The following is a 21,067-nucleotide window of genomic DNA, read 5'->3' as shown; positions in this document are numbered from 1 at the left end:
CACGTACACACACACAACCTCCAGGGGACACAAGTCAAGCTCTAGATGATCCCATTGCAGGCAGCCAATACTGTTTGACTTGGAGTAAGGGGCGGCATTGGAGAAGGCACTGGCGACCCATTCCAGTACTCTTGCCTGGAAACTCCCATGGACGGAGGAGCCTAGTAGGCTGCAGTCCATGGGGTCGCTAAGAGTCGGACACGACTGAGAGACTTCACTTTCACTTTTCACTTTCATGCATTGGAGAAGGAAATGGCAACCCACTCCAGTATTCTTGCCTGGAGAATCCCAGGGACGGGGGAGCCTGGTAGGCTGCCGTCTATGGGGTCACATAGAGTTGGACACGACTGATGTGACTTAGCAGCAGCAGCAAGGGGTGGCATCCACCTGATCTCTTTCATGAAGTCAGGGTGAATAAGTGACGCGCATACCAGCAACTTCCTCTAAAGAAGCTTTCTCAGGTTCTTTGTTTCAGTTTGTGCCCTTGAAGTGAGTTCAGCAGCCTCCTCCTTCTCAAATCTCTTCCATCACTTTGGATTAAAGGCAACACTTATTGTTTTCCTCTCAGAATAGGATACGTTCGGTCAAACTGGAATCAGAAGAGGGCTGTGTGAATAGCCATTGACACACATTATCATGCACAAACACGGGTGCACACAGTTTTTGAAGGTGTCAGAATGAAAGATTCTGACACTTCAAACACTGTGACCCCAGTTTTTGTGACAGCTTTTTGTTATTGCAGTTTTAAATGTATTTTTAACCACAGTAATAATTCACAAATACATTATTGTTGTAATACATTTAAACACCATGCTATGTGCTAAGTCACTTCAGCTGTGTCCAACTCTTTGCCACCCCATGGACTGTAGCCCACCAGGTTCCTCTCTCCATGGGATTCTCCAGGCAAGAATACTGGAGTGGGTTGCCATTACAGATAGATTTAAATTTCCACGTGACCATCCCTCCCAAGGCAATAGTCCTCTTCACCCCCTCATATATATTCATAGATGACCCATGTTACCAGATTCATGCATCTTAATTTTAATACCAGGGCTCAGGACAATGTAAATGAGAGCTGTCACTGTCTCAGTGTTGTAAAGTTTCTTTTCATCATTTTCTATTCACTTGCAAACACATAAGTTACATAATGGGACATTATGTATACGTATGTTCAGTTCAGTTCAGATACTTATGTAAATTTTATTATACTGTACGGCAATCAAAAGGAATCCATTGAATCTACATTAAAAAGCATGTAAAAAATTAAAAGTCATATTAGATGTAAAAGTTGTAGAATCTTATTATTTTACAAACATACTTTTTTTTCACCTAATATGTCTTAAATTTTTATATGCTTTTAAAGGGCTTCCCTGGTCGCTCAGATGGTAAAGAATCTGCCTGCAATGCAGGAGACCTGGGTTCAGTCTCTGGGTTGGGAAGATCTGCTGCAGAAGGGAATGATAATCCACTCCAGTATTCTTGCCTGGGGAATTCCATGGACAGAGGAGGCTGGTGGGCCACAATCCATGGGGTCACAAAGACAGATCTAGTGAATTCCTTTTGACTGCTGTACAGTATTCTAAAGTTTATATATACTTTCAGTTCAGTTCAGTTCAGTCGCTCAGTCATGTCTGACTCTTTGTGACCCCATGAATCACAGCACATCAGGCCTCTCTGTCCATCACCAACTCCCGGAATTCACTCAAACTCATGTCCATCGAGTCGGTGATGCCATCCAGCCATCTCATTCTCTGTTGTCCCCTTCTCCTCCTACCCCCAATCCCTCCCAGCATCAGACTCTTTTCCAGTGAGTCAACTCGTCGCATGAGGTGGCCAAAGTATTGGAGTTTCAGCTTCAGCATCAGACTTTACTTAATTTAATCATTAATGTTCATTGATTCAGAGAAGGCAATGGAAAGCCACTCCAGCACTCTTGCCTAGAAAATCCCATGGCTGCCCTCTATGGGGTTACACAGAGTCGGACACGACTGAAGTGACTTAGCAGCAGCAGTAGCAGCAGCTCATTGATTATTGTTTCTGATTTTTTACTTTTACAAATATTGCTACAAGGAGTGTCTTGGGACATACTCTGTGTGGCTGTGCAGACACCATGAAGCAGCAGTATCAGGTGGAAGGGATGAAATTTGACCACTATAAACAATAGCTTATTTATTCACACTTTTGCCTAAACTTGGTGATAAAAGTCTTCTAAATATTTATGAAAGTTGATGGGTAATAAATAGAAGGATATTGTTCTTTGACATCCATGTCCTTTATATTAAGGCAGAGTGCATTTACCCCATTTGTTCTTCATCTGTATTTGTCTATTGTCTACTTTCCTGTATTTTGTCTTTTTTATATTATCTTGAAAATGTTTAAAAAAAAATCCACCACCACTCTATTTGATATCATACTGAAATGGATTTCTTCCCTTTTGTCAATGACCTTTAATGGCAGCTATTATTATAAATAAAGCTTGTGTTTTGTATCTGACAGTGCCTTATGATATGTCTGGGTGTAAATTTCATTTCATTGGCTTGAGACTCATTGTGATTCTTGAATCTGAGAATGTGCTTCATCTGTTCACACTTCATCGGAGTGTTTCATCTGTTCTGAATGAGTCTGATTCATTATTTTTTAAAGTATTGCTTCTCTCCAATTCTCTTTTTCTCCTCTTAGAATTCTTATTCAACGTATACTGGACCTTTTAACTTTGCTATCATGCCTCATCATCTTACTCAGCCTTATTTGACATAATTTACTTAGCTCTACCTTCAAATTTCTCTAATTCTTTCATTAGCTATGTCTAGTCAGCTAGTTTCTAATCAGTGTCTAAATTTGTCTTTTGTATTTCAAGCAGTATCTTTCTTAAATCTGCGTATTCTTTTGTTATCTTCTTATATTTTATTTCTTCAGTTATTTTCAGTTCAATTCAAATTCAGTTCAGTTTCAATTGCTCAGTCATGTCCAACTCTTTGTGACCCCATGGACTGCAGCACGCCAGGTTTTTCTGTCCATCACCAACTATTGGAGCTTGCTCAAACTCATGTCCATTGAGTTGGTGATGCCATCCAACCATCTCATCCTCTGTCATCCCTGTCTCCTCCTGCCTTCGATCTTTCCCAGCATCAGGGTCTTTTTCAGTGAGTCAGTTCTTTGCATCATGTGGCCAAAGTATTGTAGTTATTTTAAGGATGCTTATAGAATGTGTTTATCAGTGCAGTCTATTTTTTTTGGAAGTTCTCAGCAGTTTAATCATGCTATGTGCTGAGTCTGAGGACTTGCCTTGGATGATCACTTCTATGAGTGTTTATAATTTTGGATCTTGAATTTATATTAAGTGGAGCTTCATCTTCAGTAATTCTGCATGCTCTGTGTTGAGCAAATCAGCCTAGGCCCAATTCTTCTTACTTCAGTTTTTCAACTGATCAAGAGTACTCAGACAGTTAGGACAATGTGAATTCCAAACTCCAACTTCCCAAAACATAGCTGTGAATTTTTGTAACTTTCAGGAGAGACTCAGGACAATGCACATGAGAGCTGTCACTGTCTCACTTGTTGCAAAGGGCAGAGCCTCTAACTCAGTTTTGAATTCCCTTGAGGTTTCTGGCTGTATGTAAAGATCTCTATTAAAGCTGCCTTCCTGGCATAAGTCTTAGGCTTCATCCTCCATTCCCTACAAGGATCTGATAAGCCCCTGACAAAAACTGATGCTTTGTCCACAGGCCCAAGGTTTCTAAAGAGTAAGCTCATTCCTCTAATTTTTCATTACATCCATGGAGATATCTCATACTATCTTTGAATATATGTATTTAAAAAGATGCTTTCTCAGGACATTCCTGGTGATCCAATGGTAAAGAATCTGCCAGCCAACACTGGGGACATGGGTTCGATCCCTGGTCTAGGAAGATCTCATGTGCCACAGGGCAACTAAGCCTGTACACTACTACTACTGAGCCTACGTGCCTTAGAGCCCATGCTCTGGCACAAGAGAAGCCACTGCAATGAGAAGCCTGAGCACTGAGAAAGCCCATGCACAGCAATGAAGACCCAGCACAGCCAAGAATCAATAAATAAATAGTAAAAAGATGTTTGCCAGATTCTATCTTGTATCAATTCAGTTCAGTTCAGTTGCTCAGTGGTGTCCGACTCTTTGCGACCCCATGAATCGCAGCACACCAGGCCTCCCCGTCCATCACCAACTCCTGGAGTCTACCCAAACTCATGTCCACTGAGTCAGTGATGCCATCCTGCCATCTTGTCCTCTGTTGTCCCCTTCTCCTCCCGCCCCCAATCCCTCCCAGCATCAGGGTCTTTTCCAATGAGTCAACTCTTCGCATGAGGTGGCCAAAGTATTGGAGTTTCAGCTTTAGCATCAGTCTTTCCAATGCACACCCAGTACTGATCTCCTTTAGGATGGACTGGTTGGATTTCCTCGCAGTCCAAGGGATTCTCAAGAGCCTTCTCCAACACCACAGTTCAAAAGCATCAATTCTTCGGCGATCAGCTTTCTTCACAGTCCAACTCTCATATCCATACATGACCACAGGAAAAAACATAGCCTTGACTAGACAGACCTTTGTTGGCAAAGTAATGTCTCTGTTTTTTAATATGCTATCTTGTATATCTAGATCTTATTTAGTAGATCTAGTTTTTCAGGTTATTTAATCCATTGGAATCTTCCAGGTGAAATTTCAAAGAAGATTGTCAGGTTTTAACATCCAGTAGCTACTGGTAGCAGCTGAAAGATATGGAAACACAGAACTGGAAAGAATATTACAATCCATGAAGGCAAGCCAGACCAGATCCTTCATCTGAGAAAAGCAGAGAAGTGCCATCCCCAAGACTACACATTTGGATAGTTATAGAATCTGGACAACAAATCATGTCTCTTGAACACTAATCTAGCACTTTTTCCACTAAAACATTTCCTTCTAATTCTTAGAAGAATTGGGGCCTTGCTATAGGACACCTCTTTTTATATTTCCTTTTATTTCAGTAGGTAAACACCAGTGTCTGGGAGAAGAGAATCAAAATGTCTAATACAGTAGAAGCCGGAACCTTAGTGGGAGGTCCTGTCAATAATGATACTGTAAACATGGCTCAAGTGAAAACCTCCAGGAAAGGTAAAATTGTGTACTGGGGTGTGGATAAAACTGGGATCTATGTCACTGTTTGGTGATGTACAGCCTCTTTTTGCCTACACATTGCCAAGAATTCTAAATAGCTGTAAAGCACTTTTACTGAGAATTACTTCATTTCTTGCAAGAAACCTTAAAGGTATATAGGACAAGTAGATATCAAGACACTAGATCATTAAGACATTAGGTAGAGATAAAGAAAAAAAATTAAAGCAGATGTCAAATAGAAAATATAGAAACCAATCTAGGTTTTTCTGATACTAAGTCCAGAGACCATCCCATTTGATCTTTCTCCCTCAAGGAGAACAGGCTTTTTCTTTACACCATATCATAGAAGTCACACATCCTCCTCCCTCTCAGTTAAGTTACAATTTAGTGCTTTTCAATAATATATTGAATAATACATTGGTGCTTCCCTGGTGGCTCAGGTGGTAAAGAATCTGGCTGCAATGCAGGAGACCTGGGTTCAATCCCTGGGTCAGGAAGATCCTCTGGAGAAGGCAATGGCTACCTACTCCAGTATTCTTGTCTGGGAAATCCCACGAACAGAGAAGTCTGGTGGGCTACAGTCCATGGGGTCACAAAGGGTGAGATGACTGAGCAACTAATACTTTTTCAATAGTACATCATAAGGGAAACTGTTGAACATCTTAGTTTACTCTAAACTCTAAATAACTTATAACTATTTTATTCACTAATTCTCTTAAGCAAATAGGCTTTTCATAAGATAATGTTTTTTAAAAGGAAAACATTAACCAAGATGGAATGCTTTGTGAGACTGAACATTTTAGCCAGTATATCTGCTGGCAAGTGAAAGTGCCTTAAGGAAAAGGGGATTCGCCTAATGTTATCCATCAAAGAAGAAATCAGGAAACATGCATGCTATTTAATACTACTCACTCTACAATTAACTACCATCTGACATTTAATGAATACTCTTCCATTGCCTCAGCTTCCTTATCTGTAAAGTGGAAGCATTTGTATCTCTAAGATCCCATCCATTTCTAAACAATAGGAGCCTATTGGTCTATATACCATTGGCCAAATTTTCTTATCCCAACTCTTTCTCTCTAAAAATCAGTAACTTACAAACAGAGAACTTATAAACAGTTTCCATGGCACAATATAGCATATTGGGTAAGAGTACAGATTAAGGTGCTAGACTGCCTACATTTACAATCCTGATTTTGAAATTTATAAGCTGTGTGACCTTAGGCAAGTTATTTAAATTTTCTGTGTCTCAGTTTCCTTATTTGTAAAAATGAGATGATAACAACAGTATTTATCTCATAGGATTTCCATGAGGATTAAATTAGTTATAATATGTGAACCATTTAGAACAATGCCTGGCATGTAGTTAAGCACTGTATAAACTTCTCTGTCATAATCACCTCTCATACAGTTTTTCTTTCTCAGTCCACTTTTCAGCAGTCATTGGAACTCTCTGGGCTAATTTGTCCAAAAGTGGAACTTAATGTGGTCTTTCTAGTTTCTTCTATAGCCTTTTAGGGCATCCATCCCACCACTCTGCTTTATCCCCTGCTGACCACTTCTTGACCCCAGCCTGTTATCACAAATGGCATTATGCAAATAACATTCATCTTTTGTTTTGGCTGATTCTCCTCCCACCTTATAAGAGAGAACCTCAACCCTCCTCAGTGTCCCACTGAGTTATTTTGTATTTCTCAGAAATGCTTACGAATCAGCCTTGCTGGCTGCTTCTTCAGTTGACGTCCAACATCAGTTTTTCTCTCACTGGGCACTGCTGGGTCCTCTGTATCTCACTCTCAGGACCCTACTGGGGCTTTCTCCCAGGGCCAGGACCCCCGGAGATTACTGACATCTTTACTGGGCATGATGGTGCTCCTAAGATACTCAGAGAATCAAATCCAGGTGTTCCATGGCACGTGGGGAAATGCCCTCTCCCCCATTATATGTCATATCTGGTCACATGGCCACAGAAAAGACTTGCTTATGCTCCTATATCTCTAGAGACACTAGGTGAAAAGAGATGGACCTTCAGGTTCTGCCAGAGGTCAGGCTCTATTAAGGGTTGATATGGCAGGGTAGGGACAGACATCACCTTGACCTTCCTATCCTTTCTCTACCAAAGGCCCATGAGCTTCTGCCTGGGTTCAGTCAGATAAATGGAAGCCAGTTTAGGTAATTCAAGAAAAAAAACAGAGGTTTAATATAGAAGATGGAGATAGTCCATAGACTTTGGGAGGCTGGGGAAGAAGAAGTCAAGTTAGCCATTTCCAGGAAACCCTGAAGTGTAGGACGGATGGGACACAGCTAGTGATCCTGTGCAGCACACAGTGGGTGGTATTCAGGAGAGTACCACAGTTCAGTTCAGTCACTCAGTTGTGTCCGACTCTGCGACCCCATGAATCACAGCACGTCAGGCCTCTCTGTCCATCACCAACTCCTGGAGTTCACTCAAACTCATGTCCATCAAGTCGGTGATGCCATCCAGCCATCTCATTCTCTGTCGTCCCCGTCTCCTCTCACCCCCAGTCCCTCCCAGCATCAGACTCTTTTCCAGTGAGTCGACTTGTCGCATGAGGTGGCCAAAGTATTGCAGTTTCAGCTTTAGCATCAGTCCTTCCAATGAATATTCAGGACTGATCTCCTTTAGAATGGACTGGTTGGATCTCTTTGCAGTCCAAGGAACTGTCAAGAGTCTTCTCCAGCACCACAGTTCAAATGCATCAATTCTTCGGCGATCAGCTTTCTTCACAGTCCAACTCTCACATCCATACATGACCACTGGAGAAACCATAGCCTTGATTAGATGGACCTTGGTTGGCAAATTAATGTCTCTGCTTTTTAATATGCTATCTAGGTTGGTCATAGCTTTCCTTAAAAGGAGTAAGCGTCTTTTAATTTCATGGCTGCAATCAGCATCTGCAGTGATTTGGAGCCCCCCAAAATAAAGTCAGCCACCATTTCCAGTTTTTCCCCATCTGTTTCCCATGAAGTGATGGGACCAGATGCCATGATCTTAGTTTTCTGAATGTTGAGATTTAAGCCAACTTTTTCCACTCTCCTCTTTCACTTTCATCAAGAGGCTTTTTAGTTCCTCTTCACTTTCTGCCATAAGGGTGGTGTCATCTGCATATCTGAGGTTATTGATATTTCTCCCAGCAATCTTGATTCCAGCTTGTGCTTCTTCCAGCCCAGCGTTCCTTATGATATACTCTGCATATGCCCGGGCAAAAATCCTGTCTACCATTACCGATCCTCCTGCTCCTCCCTTTAGTGGCCTCCTTGGCACAGTGTTCAGTTCTCACTGTGTTCAGCCTTCCAAACTTTATCCTAATACTCTTGTAATTGGAACCCTGCTTGCATGTAAGTTGAGGACTGTAGTTTCCAGGTATTTATCCATTACTGTGAAAAATTTAGAAGGGCAGGCCTGGCAGTGGGAATTAATAAACAACACTGGACACTGCTTCCTTGCTCCCTATCAAAATCCAACACGGAGTTAAATATACCCTGGGCTATGTTAGGAATGGCCCCGAAAGATGAGTCTGCAATAATGTTCCTTTCTGAAAGTCACAGAAATCAGTAAAATAAGCACAACACCTTGAGAAAATATTTTTACTTAGGTTAAAACTTGGGAATTGTTCCTATCATACACTACAAATTCTAAGGCTCCTTGCTAGATTTAGTATAATTTGGATGAATTAAGAGGATGCCAAGAGGAGACAAAACTCTCACCCTTGGAGCATGGCCCCATGTTACAAGCAGAAAGGGGAGGGCACTATGAAGCCCCAGGTCAAGCTCTCCAGCTTAGATACTCTCCAGCATCTCAAGGCTGGTGGACCACAGGCCAGGTGAGGCCACCACAGAGAAGGTGAGGTCTGCAGTACTGGGATATGGTGGGGGAAGCTGCACTGTGCCCACATCTTGATGTTTTCCCCTCCACAGCTCACCAGTCTTTCTAAAGGTCTGCAGCTTAGGATCTTGGGCCAGTACAACAGAGCAGGGGAATACATACACAATTGAAGAAATTAACTTGGAAATTGGAGGGGGGGATTTTCCTCAAATTATGCAATGTCATTGTAGAATTAAAGTGCAAGAATAGCTAGTTTTCCCTGAATTGGTGAAAAAATGCCAAGGTTCCATCTTCCCACCACCTGCCTCTTGACCAAAAGCATACATAATATTATCAGCACATGACAACAGGCCTCCAACCAGCCAAGGTGGCCCATTGCAAGGGTTATATCACACAGGAGCAAAATCACACATGATTGACTTTTATAATCCAAGACTGGGGGTATGTGTGGGAATCACAAAGGACTTATATAAATACGGAGTTGGCCAAAAGGTTTATTCAGTTTTTCCAAGACATCTTTGGTCAACCAAGTACTTTAGCACACACACATAGAAAAGGAAACAAATACATAAAAGAGAGATCACTGCATAATGAAGGCATGTCTATCAAGTACTGAGCACTTTATATGAATTAATTCACTGAAACCTCACGAGAATCCTTCAAGAAACATACTGCCAGCATCATCTCCGTTTTTCAGGAGCAAGAACTCAAGTACAGAGGGATTAAGTCCTCATTTAAGGACTCATTTAAGTCATCCAGGCACAAACAGTTATTATCTGGATTTAAACTACAGTGGTCTGATTATTAACCATTATATTACAGTGCTGTGCTTATTGGGGGAAATTGAAGAGTATTTTCATTTCATATTTCTCTAAGTTCTCAACAATACTTTTTAAAAACAGCTTAGCATGTATGAAGTAAATCAACAGGAAAATATGAAAGAAGATGAGAAAGGAAACTAAAGAGAAAAAAAAATGTCACTTCAGAACTAAAACAGAATTAGTAGTAGCAAGGAAAGAAATTATCACTGTAAAAAATCAAATCAGCAATGTAGAACTGAGGCTTAGTCACTCAGTTGAGTCTAACTCTTTGTGACCCCTTGGACTGCAGTCTGCCAGGCTCCTCTATCCATGGAATTCTCTAGTCAAGAATACTGGTGTGGGTAGCCATTCCCTTCTCCAGGGGGTCTTCCTGACCCAGGGATCGAACCCGAGTCTCCTGTATTGCAGGCAGGTTCTTTACCATCTGAGCCAGCAGGGAAGCCCCAGTAAGGAAATGAGTCAAAACATAACTGATGTGGGGCTTCCCTGGTGGCTCAGTTGTAAAGAATCCTGTTGTCAATGCAGGAGTCGTGGATTTGATCCCTGATCTGGGAGGATCCCACAAACAATGGAGCAACTAAGCCCACAGACCACAAATATCGAGTCTGTGCTCTAGATTCTGGGGTGTGGCTCTAGGACAAGGGAAGCCACTGCAATGAGAAGCCCACACCACAACTAGAGAGTAGCCCCTGCTTGCTGCAACTAGAGAGAAACCCTCAGCAGTGAAGACCCATCACAGCCAAAAATAAACAAATAATTATAAACAAGATAACGGGTGTGAAGAAAGTAACAAAGAATCTTCAAAAATAAATAAAAGTAAGTTAATTAAACATTCAGTTTACTGAGTTTATAACTTCAAGGAAAGTATTTAGAAAACCAAAGAAGACAACTTAAATGTATAAAAAACGTAAACTCAAATTATGAAGGGAATTGAAATGGAAAATATATATAAGAACTGATTTCTTGATAAAGATTCTATTCAACAGCAATAAGACAATTCACTACTCATATTGATCAGAGAGGTTAAATAGAGCAGTCATGGGAGAAAAGGGGAGAGAAGTGTTTAAAAGGTATAAGGTGCTAATTACGGGGGATTAAAGTACATGATCTTCTCTGAAAAATATAATTTATAAGTCTGAATTACGAAAAAGTGTATCTCAAAAAAAAAAAAAAAAACCCTGTGTAATAAGGTGAGAAATTTATTCAGAAGTTATTCCTTTTAAACAAAACAAACTGTGCCCTAGTAGATTGACTAGAAAATTCTATGAGAATTTTAAGGAGCTGAAAATACTGATATTTTCTATGCAGAAGAAATACAAATAATTTATGGAGATGAAAGTGAAATAAAGCTCTTCACTCCTTAAGTGTGGACTGTGCGTGTGACTTTTTCCAGAGCACAGCATGGAAAGAGATAAAGAAAAAAAGAGTTAACCTCACGATTAAAAAACCTAGCAAAAACTACCTCAAGCCAGATGATCAAGGTTAATATCATCAATGAAAGATCACATTGATAGCATGTATTTTTCATATGATGTCAAGAAAATAGCAGTCTACCTCTATGGTCATCTTTCAAAAAGCACATTACTTCAGTCTAATCATGAGAAAAGCATTTGACGAATCCCAGCTGAAGGACAATCTACAAAATATCTGACTGATATTCTTCAAAATTGTCAAAATCATCAAAAATAAGGAAAGTCAGAGAAACTGTCATAGCCAAAAGGATCCCACATGTGGTAATTAATTGGATTATGGGACCCTGAATGGGATTCTGGAATAGAAAAAAAAATCTATTAGGTGAAAACTATTTCTGCTTCATTGACTATGCCAAAGCCTTTGACTGTGTGGATCACAATAAACTGTGGAAAATTCTGAAAGAGATGGGAATACCAGACCACCTGACCTGCCTCTTGAGAAACCTGTATGCCGGTCAGGAAGCAACAGTCAGAACTGTACATGGAACAACAGACTGGTTCCAAATAGGAAAAGGAGTACATCAAGGCTGTATATTGTCACCTTGCTTATTTAACTTCTATGCAGAGTACATCATGAGGAACGCAGGGCTGGAAGAAGCACAAGCTGGAATCAAGATTGCTGGGAGAAATATCAATAACCTCAGATATGCAGATGACACTACCCTTATGGCAGAAAGTGAAGAGGAACTCAAAAGCCTCTTGATGAAAGTGAAAGAGGAGAGTGAGAAGGTTGGCTTGAAGCTCAACATTCAGAAAACAAAGATCATGGCATCTGGTCCCATCACTTCATGGGAAATAGATGGGGAAACAGTGGAAACAGTGTCAGACTTTATTTTTGGGGGCTCCAAAATCACTGCAGATGCTGATTGCAGCCATGAAATTAAAAGACACTTACTCCTTGGAAGGAAAGTTATGACCAACCTAGATAGTATATTAAAAAGCAGAGACATTACTTTGCCAACAAAGGTCTGTCTAGTCAAGGCTATGATTTTTCCCGTGGTCATGTATGGATTGAGTTGGACTGTGAAGAAAGCTGATCGCCGTAGAATTGATGCATTTGAACTGTGGTGTTGGAGAAGACTCTTGAGAGTCCCTTGGACTGCAAGGAGATCCAACCAGTCCATTCTAAAGGAGATCAATCCTGGGTGTTCATTGGAAGGACTGATGCTAAAGCTGAAACTGCAATACTTTGGCCACCTCATGCGATGAGTTGACTCACTGGAAAAGACTCTGATGATGGGAAAGGTTGGGGGCGGGAGGAGAAGGGGACGACCGAGAATGAGATGGCTGGATGGCATCACCGACTCAATGGACATGAGTTTGAGTGAACTCCGGGAGTTGGTGATGGACAGGGAGGCCTGGCATGCTGTGATTCATGGGGTCGCGGAGAGTCAGACACGACTGAGCGACTGAACTGAAATGAACTGAACTGAACTGAAGAACTCTGAATGAAGAATAGGCTTTAGCTAATAATACTAATTAATGTAGGTTCATTAATTGTCACAACTGTGCCATACCAATTTAAGATGTTAATAACAGGGGAAATGCTGTGAGGTCTACAGGAGCTCAATAACCCTAAATCTGAAACTGTTCTATAATAAATAAAAAAAATCATATTAAGAAAAGAGAAAATGACTATGTATCTAAAATACTTCAGATCACAGATTGAGATGGAAAACTTAAAACTTCCTTTCTTTACAAAGCTAGCATGGCAAAAAATCACATACACACACATTCACAAAATACAAATTAAGCTATATGCTAATGTAAAACACTAGGTAATATATTAGCAAAATAAATCATGTGTTTTCATTAAAACATCCTATTAAGAAGAAGTCATTCTAAGAATATAAGGCCACTTGAATATTAATAGCTATAATGAATTTCTATTGCTGTTACTGTTTTTGTTTAGTAGCTAAGTCATGCCCGACTCTTGTGACCCCACGGACTGTAGCTCGCCAGGCACTTCTATCCGTGGGATTTCCCAGGCAAGAATACTGGAGTGGGTTGCCATTTTTTTCTTCAATAAGGAACTTATATAAACTTTCGAATTTCATCACAGCACCTTGAGTTTCATTTGTTAACCTTAATTTACAGGTGAAATAATTGAAGCCACAGGATTTCAGAGACTTGCCCAAGAACACACAGCTGTAAAGAGAGCAGATCCAGGAGTCTGGCTCTATGACAGTTGATCAAACTCATTACATTCTTATAAAAATAAAAATAGGATAGCTTGGGGCTTCCCTGGTGGCTCAGAGGTTAAAGCATCTTTCCTCAACGTGGGAGACCTGGGTTTGATCCCTGGGTCGGGAAGATCCCCTGGAGAAGGAAATGGCAACCCACTCCAGTATTCTTGATTTTTGATGTACTCCTTTCCTGATTTGGTTATCAAGATAATATTTAAATACTCCTATGGAAAAGAGTCTGATGCTAGGAGGGATTGGGGGTAGGAGGAGAAGGGGACGACAGAGAATGAGACGGCTGGATGGCATCACCGACTCGATGGACATGAGTTTGGGTGAACTCCGGGGATTGGTGATGGACAGGGAGGCCTGGCGTGCTGTGATTCATGGGGTCGCAAAGAGTCGGACACGACTGAGCGACTGAACTGACCTGAACTGAACTGATGGTCTAACTGCGGAGAAAGCAATGGCACCCCACTCCAGTACTCTTGCCTGGAGAATCCCAGGGATGGGGGAGCCTGGTGGGCTGCCGTCTATGAGGTCGCACAGAGTTGGAGACGACTGAAGTGACTTAGCAGCAGCAGTAGCAGCATGGTCTAACTAATCTTCCTTTCAAATCTCATTTCCTCTCAGCCCCTGGACATATTAATCTACCATGTTCCCGGTTACATTTGGTACTGAAAGCCATCCCAGCTGTACAAGTGGGGCACTTGGGAATCATTTCCAACAAATTCTCTCTTACTATCCATATCCAATCAATCACAACTTTCAGCTAATTCTTTCTCTAAGTCTACTTCTTTCTATTCCTGCTCTCATCAGCACATGCCAGAACGCTGACTGGGAAACTCTTTCTTTTGTTTGCTCTGGCCAATTCCATATATTCTTCAAGTCTCTGCTTAAATAATGGTTCTGATGGAGTTATCCACTCCCCACCCCCATACTCCAAGGGGTACAGGTGTTTGCTGAACACCGACAGAGTCACTTTGGCTCTCTCTGCATTTCTGCTTCACAGACTGCAATCGTCTTCCACTTCCAGACTTAGGAAGGGTGGGACAAAAGCACCCTTTTGTAAGACTTTCTGTATGTCTTGTCTCAGGCTTTTGTTCAGTTCGACATGGGCTAGCCTTTATCCTGCATCTGTGTAATTTTTCGATCTCCACCCAACAAATGAGCATGAGCATTGCCTTGCCAGTTATGGTGAACAACACAGCTCTGCCCAGTTCACCCAATACCTCCACGGAGAGGCCACCCATTGACTCCCAGGACAACTGGAATGAAACTCTGAACGAATCTCAGGCAGTGGTAAGTTTAATGAGACTCTGCATCCTTTCTTTGACTCAAATGTTTTGACCTAAAGAGTTATGTGCTAACATATTCTATGTTCAAAAAACCATATTACACAAAAGCATAATATGCATCTGAGATTTTATACTAGTGTCTATAAGTGTACCTAGGGACTACAGTTAGAATGAAAGGAACAGATCTTTAGCATTTAGTGGAGGTAAATTCTTCCCCTACAATGATGAAATCACCAAAAAGTAAGTTCTACAGATTTATGTCTATTTTCTCTTTCTTCATATATATATATATATATTTTATTACCTTGCCTATAATGCCTTCTTCTTTGTAAGTTTTCTTTCTTTACAGGTTCTCAGTTAATTGTGTAGCTGGGGAAAGTGAGTAAAGGAACAGTATATTGGGCATATATTGGGGTTTTACTGATAAAATTGGTAGATTGAGGAACTAGAGAGAGGAAAGAGAACCGCCAATCATTTTCTTTATCTTAAGTCCTCACGATAAAAACTGTTGAGTCTCTAGTCAAACAGTGAGTTCCTCTTTGTCATCTAGGCTGCTGTGTATGACTGGACTCCTGAAATTCAGGGGATCATCCTCAGCTCACTCAACTACGGCTCATTCTTGGCTCCAATTCCTAGTAGCTATATGGCTGAAGCATTTGGAACCAGGTATTTGTCTGGTTCCTGCATGGTTATTACCTCGGTGCTGGCCCTCTTCACTCCACTAGCAGCTGATACTGGAGTGACTGTGCTCATTGTCCTACGGGTCATCCAAGGCATAGTCCAGGTACCAAGACCTTTTCTAAGTACGCATAGAATTAGGTTCCAAAATGACCTCAGATAGCCAAGAATCAACTTTTTATTTCAGGTTATGTTATTAACAAGTCAGTTTTCAATCTGGGCAAGATGGGCTCCACCACAGGAAAGGAGCCAACTCATCACCATTGCTGTAGCAGGTAACTGATGCCATAATTATCACCTGTATACTCTCTCTCCTTGTGGCTGAGCTGGTAAAGAATCTGCCTGCAATGCAGGAGATCTGGGTTCGATCCCTGGGTTGGGAAGATCCCCTGGAGAAGGGAAAGGCTACACACTCTGGTATTCTAGCCTAGAGAATTGCATGGACTGTATAGTCCATGGGGTTGCAAAGAGTCGGACACCCACACGGCATTGGGTGGACTGGGCAGAGTTGGACATGACTTTTTAGCGACTTTCACTATGTTCTGTCCAAGAGTACTCTGCCACAGCCTATCAACAGAAGCCAAACCTTACACCCTAAGTACTCTGTCTCCCTGCTTTACAGGAGCTAACCTAAACTATCCTGTCTCTCTTGATCATAACCAAATGCTTCCTGGGCACCAAACATTCTTGCAAGTTCTTTTAATTTCATTTTAGTCTCAAAGCAATCTTGCAACTCACTAACACAGAATTAATTCCATTTCACACATAAGGGAGTAAGAGACACAAACAGACGATAACTTCCAGAATCACACAGCTGCTGAGTGAAGGAGCAGAATCTAACTTAGGTAGCCTGTGTTGCAGCTTAGCTTTGCAATAACATTGGTCTATAGGAAGCACCCAGAGTCTCGAATCTGACCTTCTCACCCAGAACATCCTCACATCTTCTGTTTAGGGTCAGTGCTGGGCTGCTTCATCATCTTCCTTGTTGGTGGTTACCTCTGCCAGGGTATAGGATGGCCTTATGTCTTCTACATCTTTGGTGAGTTTGTGTTTTTCAAATCTCAGAATTTTGTTTTATGACTGAGACTGCTGGGCATGATTTCTGTGATGCAGGTCATCTATGGTTAACCAAATCCTAGTAGATAATGTTCAGAGCTAATCATGTGGTGAATCTTGCAAGTGACATTTAAGTTTGAATATCCTGAGTGTAGAGCTAGAATAACCTGGTGAGTTTAAGGCATTATAATGTTCCTTCCTGCTTCTAAATTGAACCCACAAAGGACCTCAGAGGGATTTCTTTCATAAAATGCTGCATATGTAATCTTAGTGAGATTATATTTTTAGATATGCTGTTTATTTAACGCTTCCTCAGTTGTTCAGCGATAAAGAATCTGCCTGTCAATGCAGGAGACATGGGTTCAATCCCTGGATCAGGAAGATCCCCTGGAGAAGGAAATGGCAACCCACTCTAGTATTCCTGCTTGCGAAATTCCATGAACAGAGGAGCCTGGTGGGCTTCAGTCCATGGGGTTGCAAAAGAGTGAGACACAACTTATCAACTAAACAACAAAAATTTATTCAGTACATTCTTTTAAATTTCTGTTATTACTACAACCAGAAAATTATGGGAATTTGACCTTCGTGCATGCTCAGTTGCTCAGGTATGTCAGACTCTTTGTGACCCCATGGACTGTAGCCTGCCAGGCTCCTCTGTCCATGGGATTTCCCAGGCAAGAATACAAGAGTGGGTTGTCATTTCCTTCTCTAGGTGATCTGCCCAACAGGGGTTAAACTCCGTGTCTCCTGCATTGGCAGGCAGATTCTTTTATCTCTGCCACCTGGGAAGCCCAATATGATGTAATCATAGGTAAAATACTGATTGGAGTAGAGATTCAATCAGTAGAAGCTGCAGGACAGAGCAGATCATGTGAGGCTCAGGAGTGGACAATAATATAGAGATGTTGGGAAAGTTTCTGAAGATCACAGTGTTCCAGAGGTGACATTCTACCACTTCACAATTTTGCCTTTATCCAGCCCTGTGTGAAATCTTCCCAAATACTTTCAGCTAATCTTTGTGTTTGTTTGATTTTTGAAACATTCTCTGGAATCCCATCTGCAAACTGCCTGATTCCAGTGGAACTTACTGGTCTCATTGGTGTTTTCATTAGAGAATAATAGTCTTAGATCCAGGATTCTTATAACATCAGGTCAGTAAATCTGCTGAGAATAAGAGTGTCTGAAGATTGTTTACTATACTATAGCATATCAGCCTTCAAAGGCTCTGTCATGGAAACTTTCAGAAGGGCAGGTTACAAAATTTTCAGGGAATGAGAGAGGCTTACTGTGCTCCTGGTTTGGGGAAAAGGAAGTCATATACACAAAATAAGAACTCACTAAATATTGCTGAATCAATGTTAACATCCTCCATCCTTAACGTGCAACAGTGCTAATTTTCGTCTCTCTCACTCCCCTCCCCTCTTGCTTTTAAGTTCCTTGATGACAAGATCATGTCTTTATACTCTTTATATTCTCAACATATAGCAAAATGCCTGGTATATGGTGGCTGTTCTATATTTGGGAAGGACTGTATAAACAACAAGCTAACAAGTGAAGAGAAGAAGACTCCCTTAAGATTCTAAAAAGGGAATGAATGTTTCCACTCAATACTAATAATGTGGAGTTGTCCAACACTGTAATAATGTATATATTAAACAATTTCTTTACTGAGGATTAATTTCATTCTATATCCAGAGATTACCTGGGCAATCAGCTGTATATATATTGTATATACTGCTGCTAGCCATTAAGTGTTAGAGATAAATAAGAAAAGATGTAATAAAACAGAAACTTTGTGAAGCATGACTAGCAGGGGGGATGCTGTCTGGTAACTTCAACAGTGAGGGCATTTTCAAGCACATGGGATGAACACACGAATAACTTTTAGCAACAGTGTACAGCCTTACCACTGGTACATTTCAAAACCTCCCCAAATTCAGTGATTTTAAACAACCAACATTTAGTCTCTTAGTTTTGTGGGACAGCTCCGCAGGTCTGCTCTCTGTGTCTCTCATCTGCCTTAGAGAGTGGACAAGCTTGGAGCATGTTCTTCCCATGCCAATGGCTAAGGCACAAGAGGACAAGTGAAAAAACGCAGTGCTTCTTAAAGCCTAGCCTCTGAATTGCCCCATGCCACTGGCAAAAGCAAATTACATGGCCAAGACAAAAGTCAAGTGGAAGGAAGTATCCTCCATCTATGATAAGCCTATGCGAGGGATATGTGCAGGAAGGAGGTGGGTATGGGGCCATTCTGTTAACCACAGGAATCATCTCAAGGCAGACTCAAAGTGATAGAAGTCCAATTCTGTGCTAAGTGGAACCTCTTTTTTTTTTTTTCTTTTTTAAGGTGGAATTGGCTGTGTCTGTTCTTTTCTCTGGTTTGCTGTCGCTTATGATGACCCTGTGAATCATCCATTTATTAGCACTAGAGAGAAAGAATATATCATCTGTTCACTGGCTCAAGAGGTGCACTGGGGAACTCCTCTGCCATTTCCCCATGTCTGTCTGAATGTCTCAGTGGTGAAGACTTCAGCAGAGCTCCGATCTTCAGATACATATCTGATATTGATATGTACTCTTCCAGGGTTCTCTACCAGGCTGGTCTCTTCCCACTAAAGCTATGATCAAATCACTACCACTTTGGAGCATTCTCATCTTTTACTTCAGTGATTACTGGCATTTTTATGTCCAGACGTCATACTTACCAACATACATCACCTCTGTATTTCAAGCTAACATCAGAGATGTAAGTACAGAGAAAACTCATTCTGTTCTTCTGTTGCTTTATATATAATCCCTTCTTCTCTCTCCTACAGTCACAGGTTTAGGCCAAGGGTCTTCATGGAGGACATGCTACCTGATTCACTTGAATTCTGATTCAACTCAACGTGTCTTACTGCTTATTGGGGGCAGAATGGTATGGCTCTAGGTCAACTTGCCATTCATAGAATAGCATATATTTTAAGGGACCTATGCAGAAATTTTTATGTTCAACCAAATCAATATTTGCAAACAAGACATTCTACTGGCAGCATAATAACAAAACAAAATGTGCCTTTGAGAAGGCTGTGACAGAGAAGCATAAACAATGTTACGACATTCAGTTTAGTTCAGTTCAGTCGCTCAGTCGTGTCCCATGAATTATAGCACGCCAGGCCTCCCTGTCCATCACCAACTCCAGGAGTTCACTCAAACTCATGTCCATCGAGTCGGTGATGCCATCCAGCCATCTCATTCTCTTCATCCCCTTCTCCTCCTGCCCCCAATCCCTTCCAGCATCAGAGTCTTTTCCAGTGAGTCAACTCTTCGCATGAGGTGGCCAAAGTATTGGAGTTTCAGCTTCAGCATCAGTCCTTCCAATGAACACCCAGGACTGATGTCCTTTAGAATTAAAAGGACATAAAATTCCAAATAGGACTTGTACCAAAAACTTGTGGAAAATGTTTTTTGAGAAAAACATTTTATTCCAATGTAACATATATAAAGAAACGTGTGAAAACTGCACACGTGTACAGCTCTCTATACAATATGTACACATTTTCTTTCTCTGCACACATTTTCACAAAGTGAACAGATGCTCTGAATGGCTGAAGAGAGCCTATCAATTCCTGCCAGATGAGTATCTTGAAATTGGTGAAGGGTGTATCATCTTCTAGCTTGTTAGTGACACTTCACTAGGTCACTGAATTAGTGTTTCATTCTTATCCTTTGTACAAAAAGTGGGGCTCATCTGGTGAAACCAGGCTAAGTGGTCAACAAAGAACTGACCTTTCCCAAGGTCAGAGTCTAGAGAGCATACATGCAAACAGTCTGGAGGTACTGAGATCAGAAAGCCCAAGGACAGAGTAACTATGGGTCTTCCCAAAGGAGGAAGGGGGGGCCAGCAGCGGGTAATTGAAACCAGAATCCCAGGAAAAGGAATCAGGAGACAGGAGGTCTAGACAAGCAGGATGCCAGTGCTGAGAGCCAGACACCCTGAGGCCAACTGTTGGAAGTGATTGGTCCCTGGTGTGAAGTGGGGTAGACTCTTTAATCTCAGAAGCCAAGGCTGAGGAAGAGGGTGATGAGGGAATGATTAGAAGGGCAAGTTGAGAACAGACAGTAGGGTTTTCCCAGCTTGAGAAATCAAGAGGTCTTGAGTCCCATTGGTCTCAGGGTATATTTCTCAGTAACCTTGATGGTCCTGGTTTGTTATTGTTTTTGTCACTACAACTCTTTGCCCACTCTTTGTTGTGCCCGACTCTTTGCAACCTCATGGACTATAGTTGGCAAGGCTCCTCTGTCTATGGAATTTCCCAGGCAAGAATACTGGAGTGGGTTGCCATTTCCTTCTCCAGGCTTTGGTTTACTCATCTGTAAAAGAAACATCTTGGACCATTTGACAGTGAGAGCCTTTTCATTGTCTGGATTATGTACAACAAAGGATTTTGCATTTTCTTTAATAACATTTTGATTTAGGAATTGAAATGATAGCATTTTAAAAAATATATAAAAAGATATGGTGAAAAATCTTACTCTCATTCCTGTCCCCAAACTGCCCTGTTTTGTCAGCCTTCTATTATGTTGAGATATGTTCCAAT

General features: G+C 41.3%; 2 protein-coding genes across 2 annotated transcripts in view; one reads left to right on the top strand and one right to left on the bottom strand.

Moving 5' to 3' along the window:
• H1-1 (H1.1 linker histone, cluster member) overlaps positions 1–21,067 on the bottom strand; it is a 263,156-nt gene that overhangs the window by 39,148 nt on the left and 202,941 nt on the right. The window lies entirely within an intron of this gene.
• Positions 5,036–21,067, top strand: part of SLC17A4 (solute carrier family 17 member 4) — a 28,590-nt gene continuing 12,558 nt past the window's right edge. The window contains exons 1-7 of the mRNA XM_055406662.2: positions 5,036–5,126; positions 14,552–14,757; positions 15,304–15,537; positions 15,619–15,706; positions 16,384–16,470; positions 18,835–18,953; positions 19,072–19,233. Of these exons, the coding sequence (XP_055262637.2) occupies positions 5,036–5,126; positions 14,552–14,757; positions 15,304–15,537; positions 15,619–15,706; positions 16,384–16,470; positions 18,835–18,953; positions 19,072–19,233 (987 nt within the window). The remainder of the gene's footprint in view (positions 5,127–14,551; positions 14,758–15,303; positions 15,538–15,618; positions 15,707–16,383; positions 16,471–18,834; positions 18,954–19,071; positions 19,234–21,067) is intronic.

Source organism: Moschus berezovskii, chromosome 23 (assembly GCF_049115385.1).
Source record: "Moschus berezovskii isolate FMDL1 chromosome 23, NW_MosBer_1.0, whole genome shotgun sequence".
Classification (NCBI taxonomy): Eukaryota; Metazoa; Chordata; class Mammalia; order Artiodactyla; family Moschidae; genus Moschus; species Moschus berezovskii.
The sequence above is the reverse complement of the archived record's forward strand: the minus strand, read 5'-3'. Positions and strand labels throughout refer to the sequence as shown.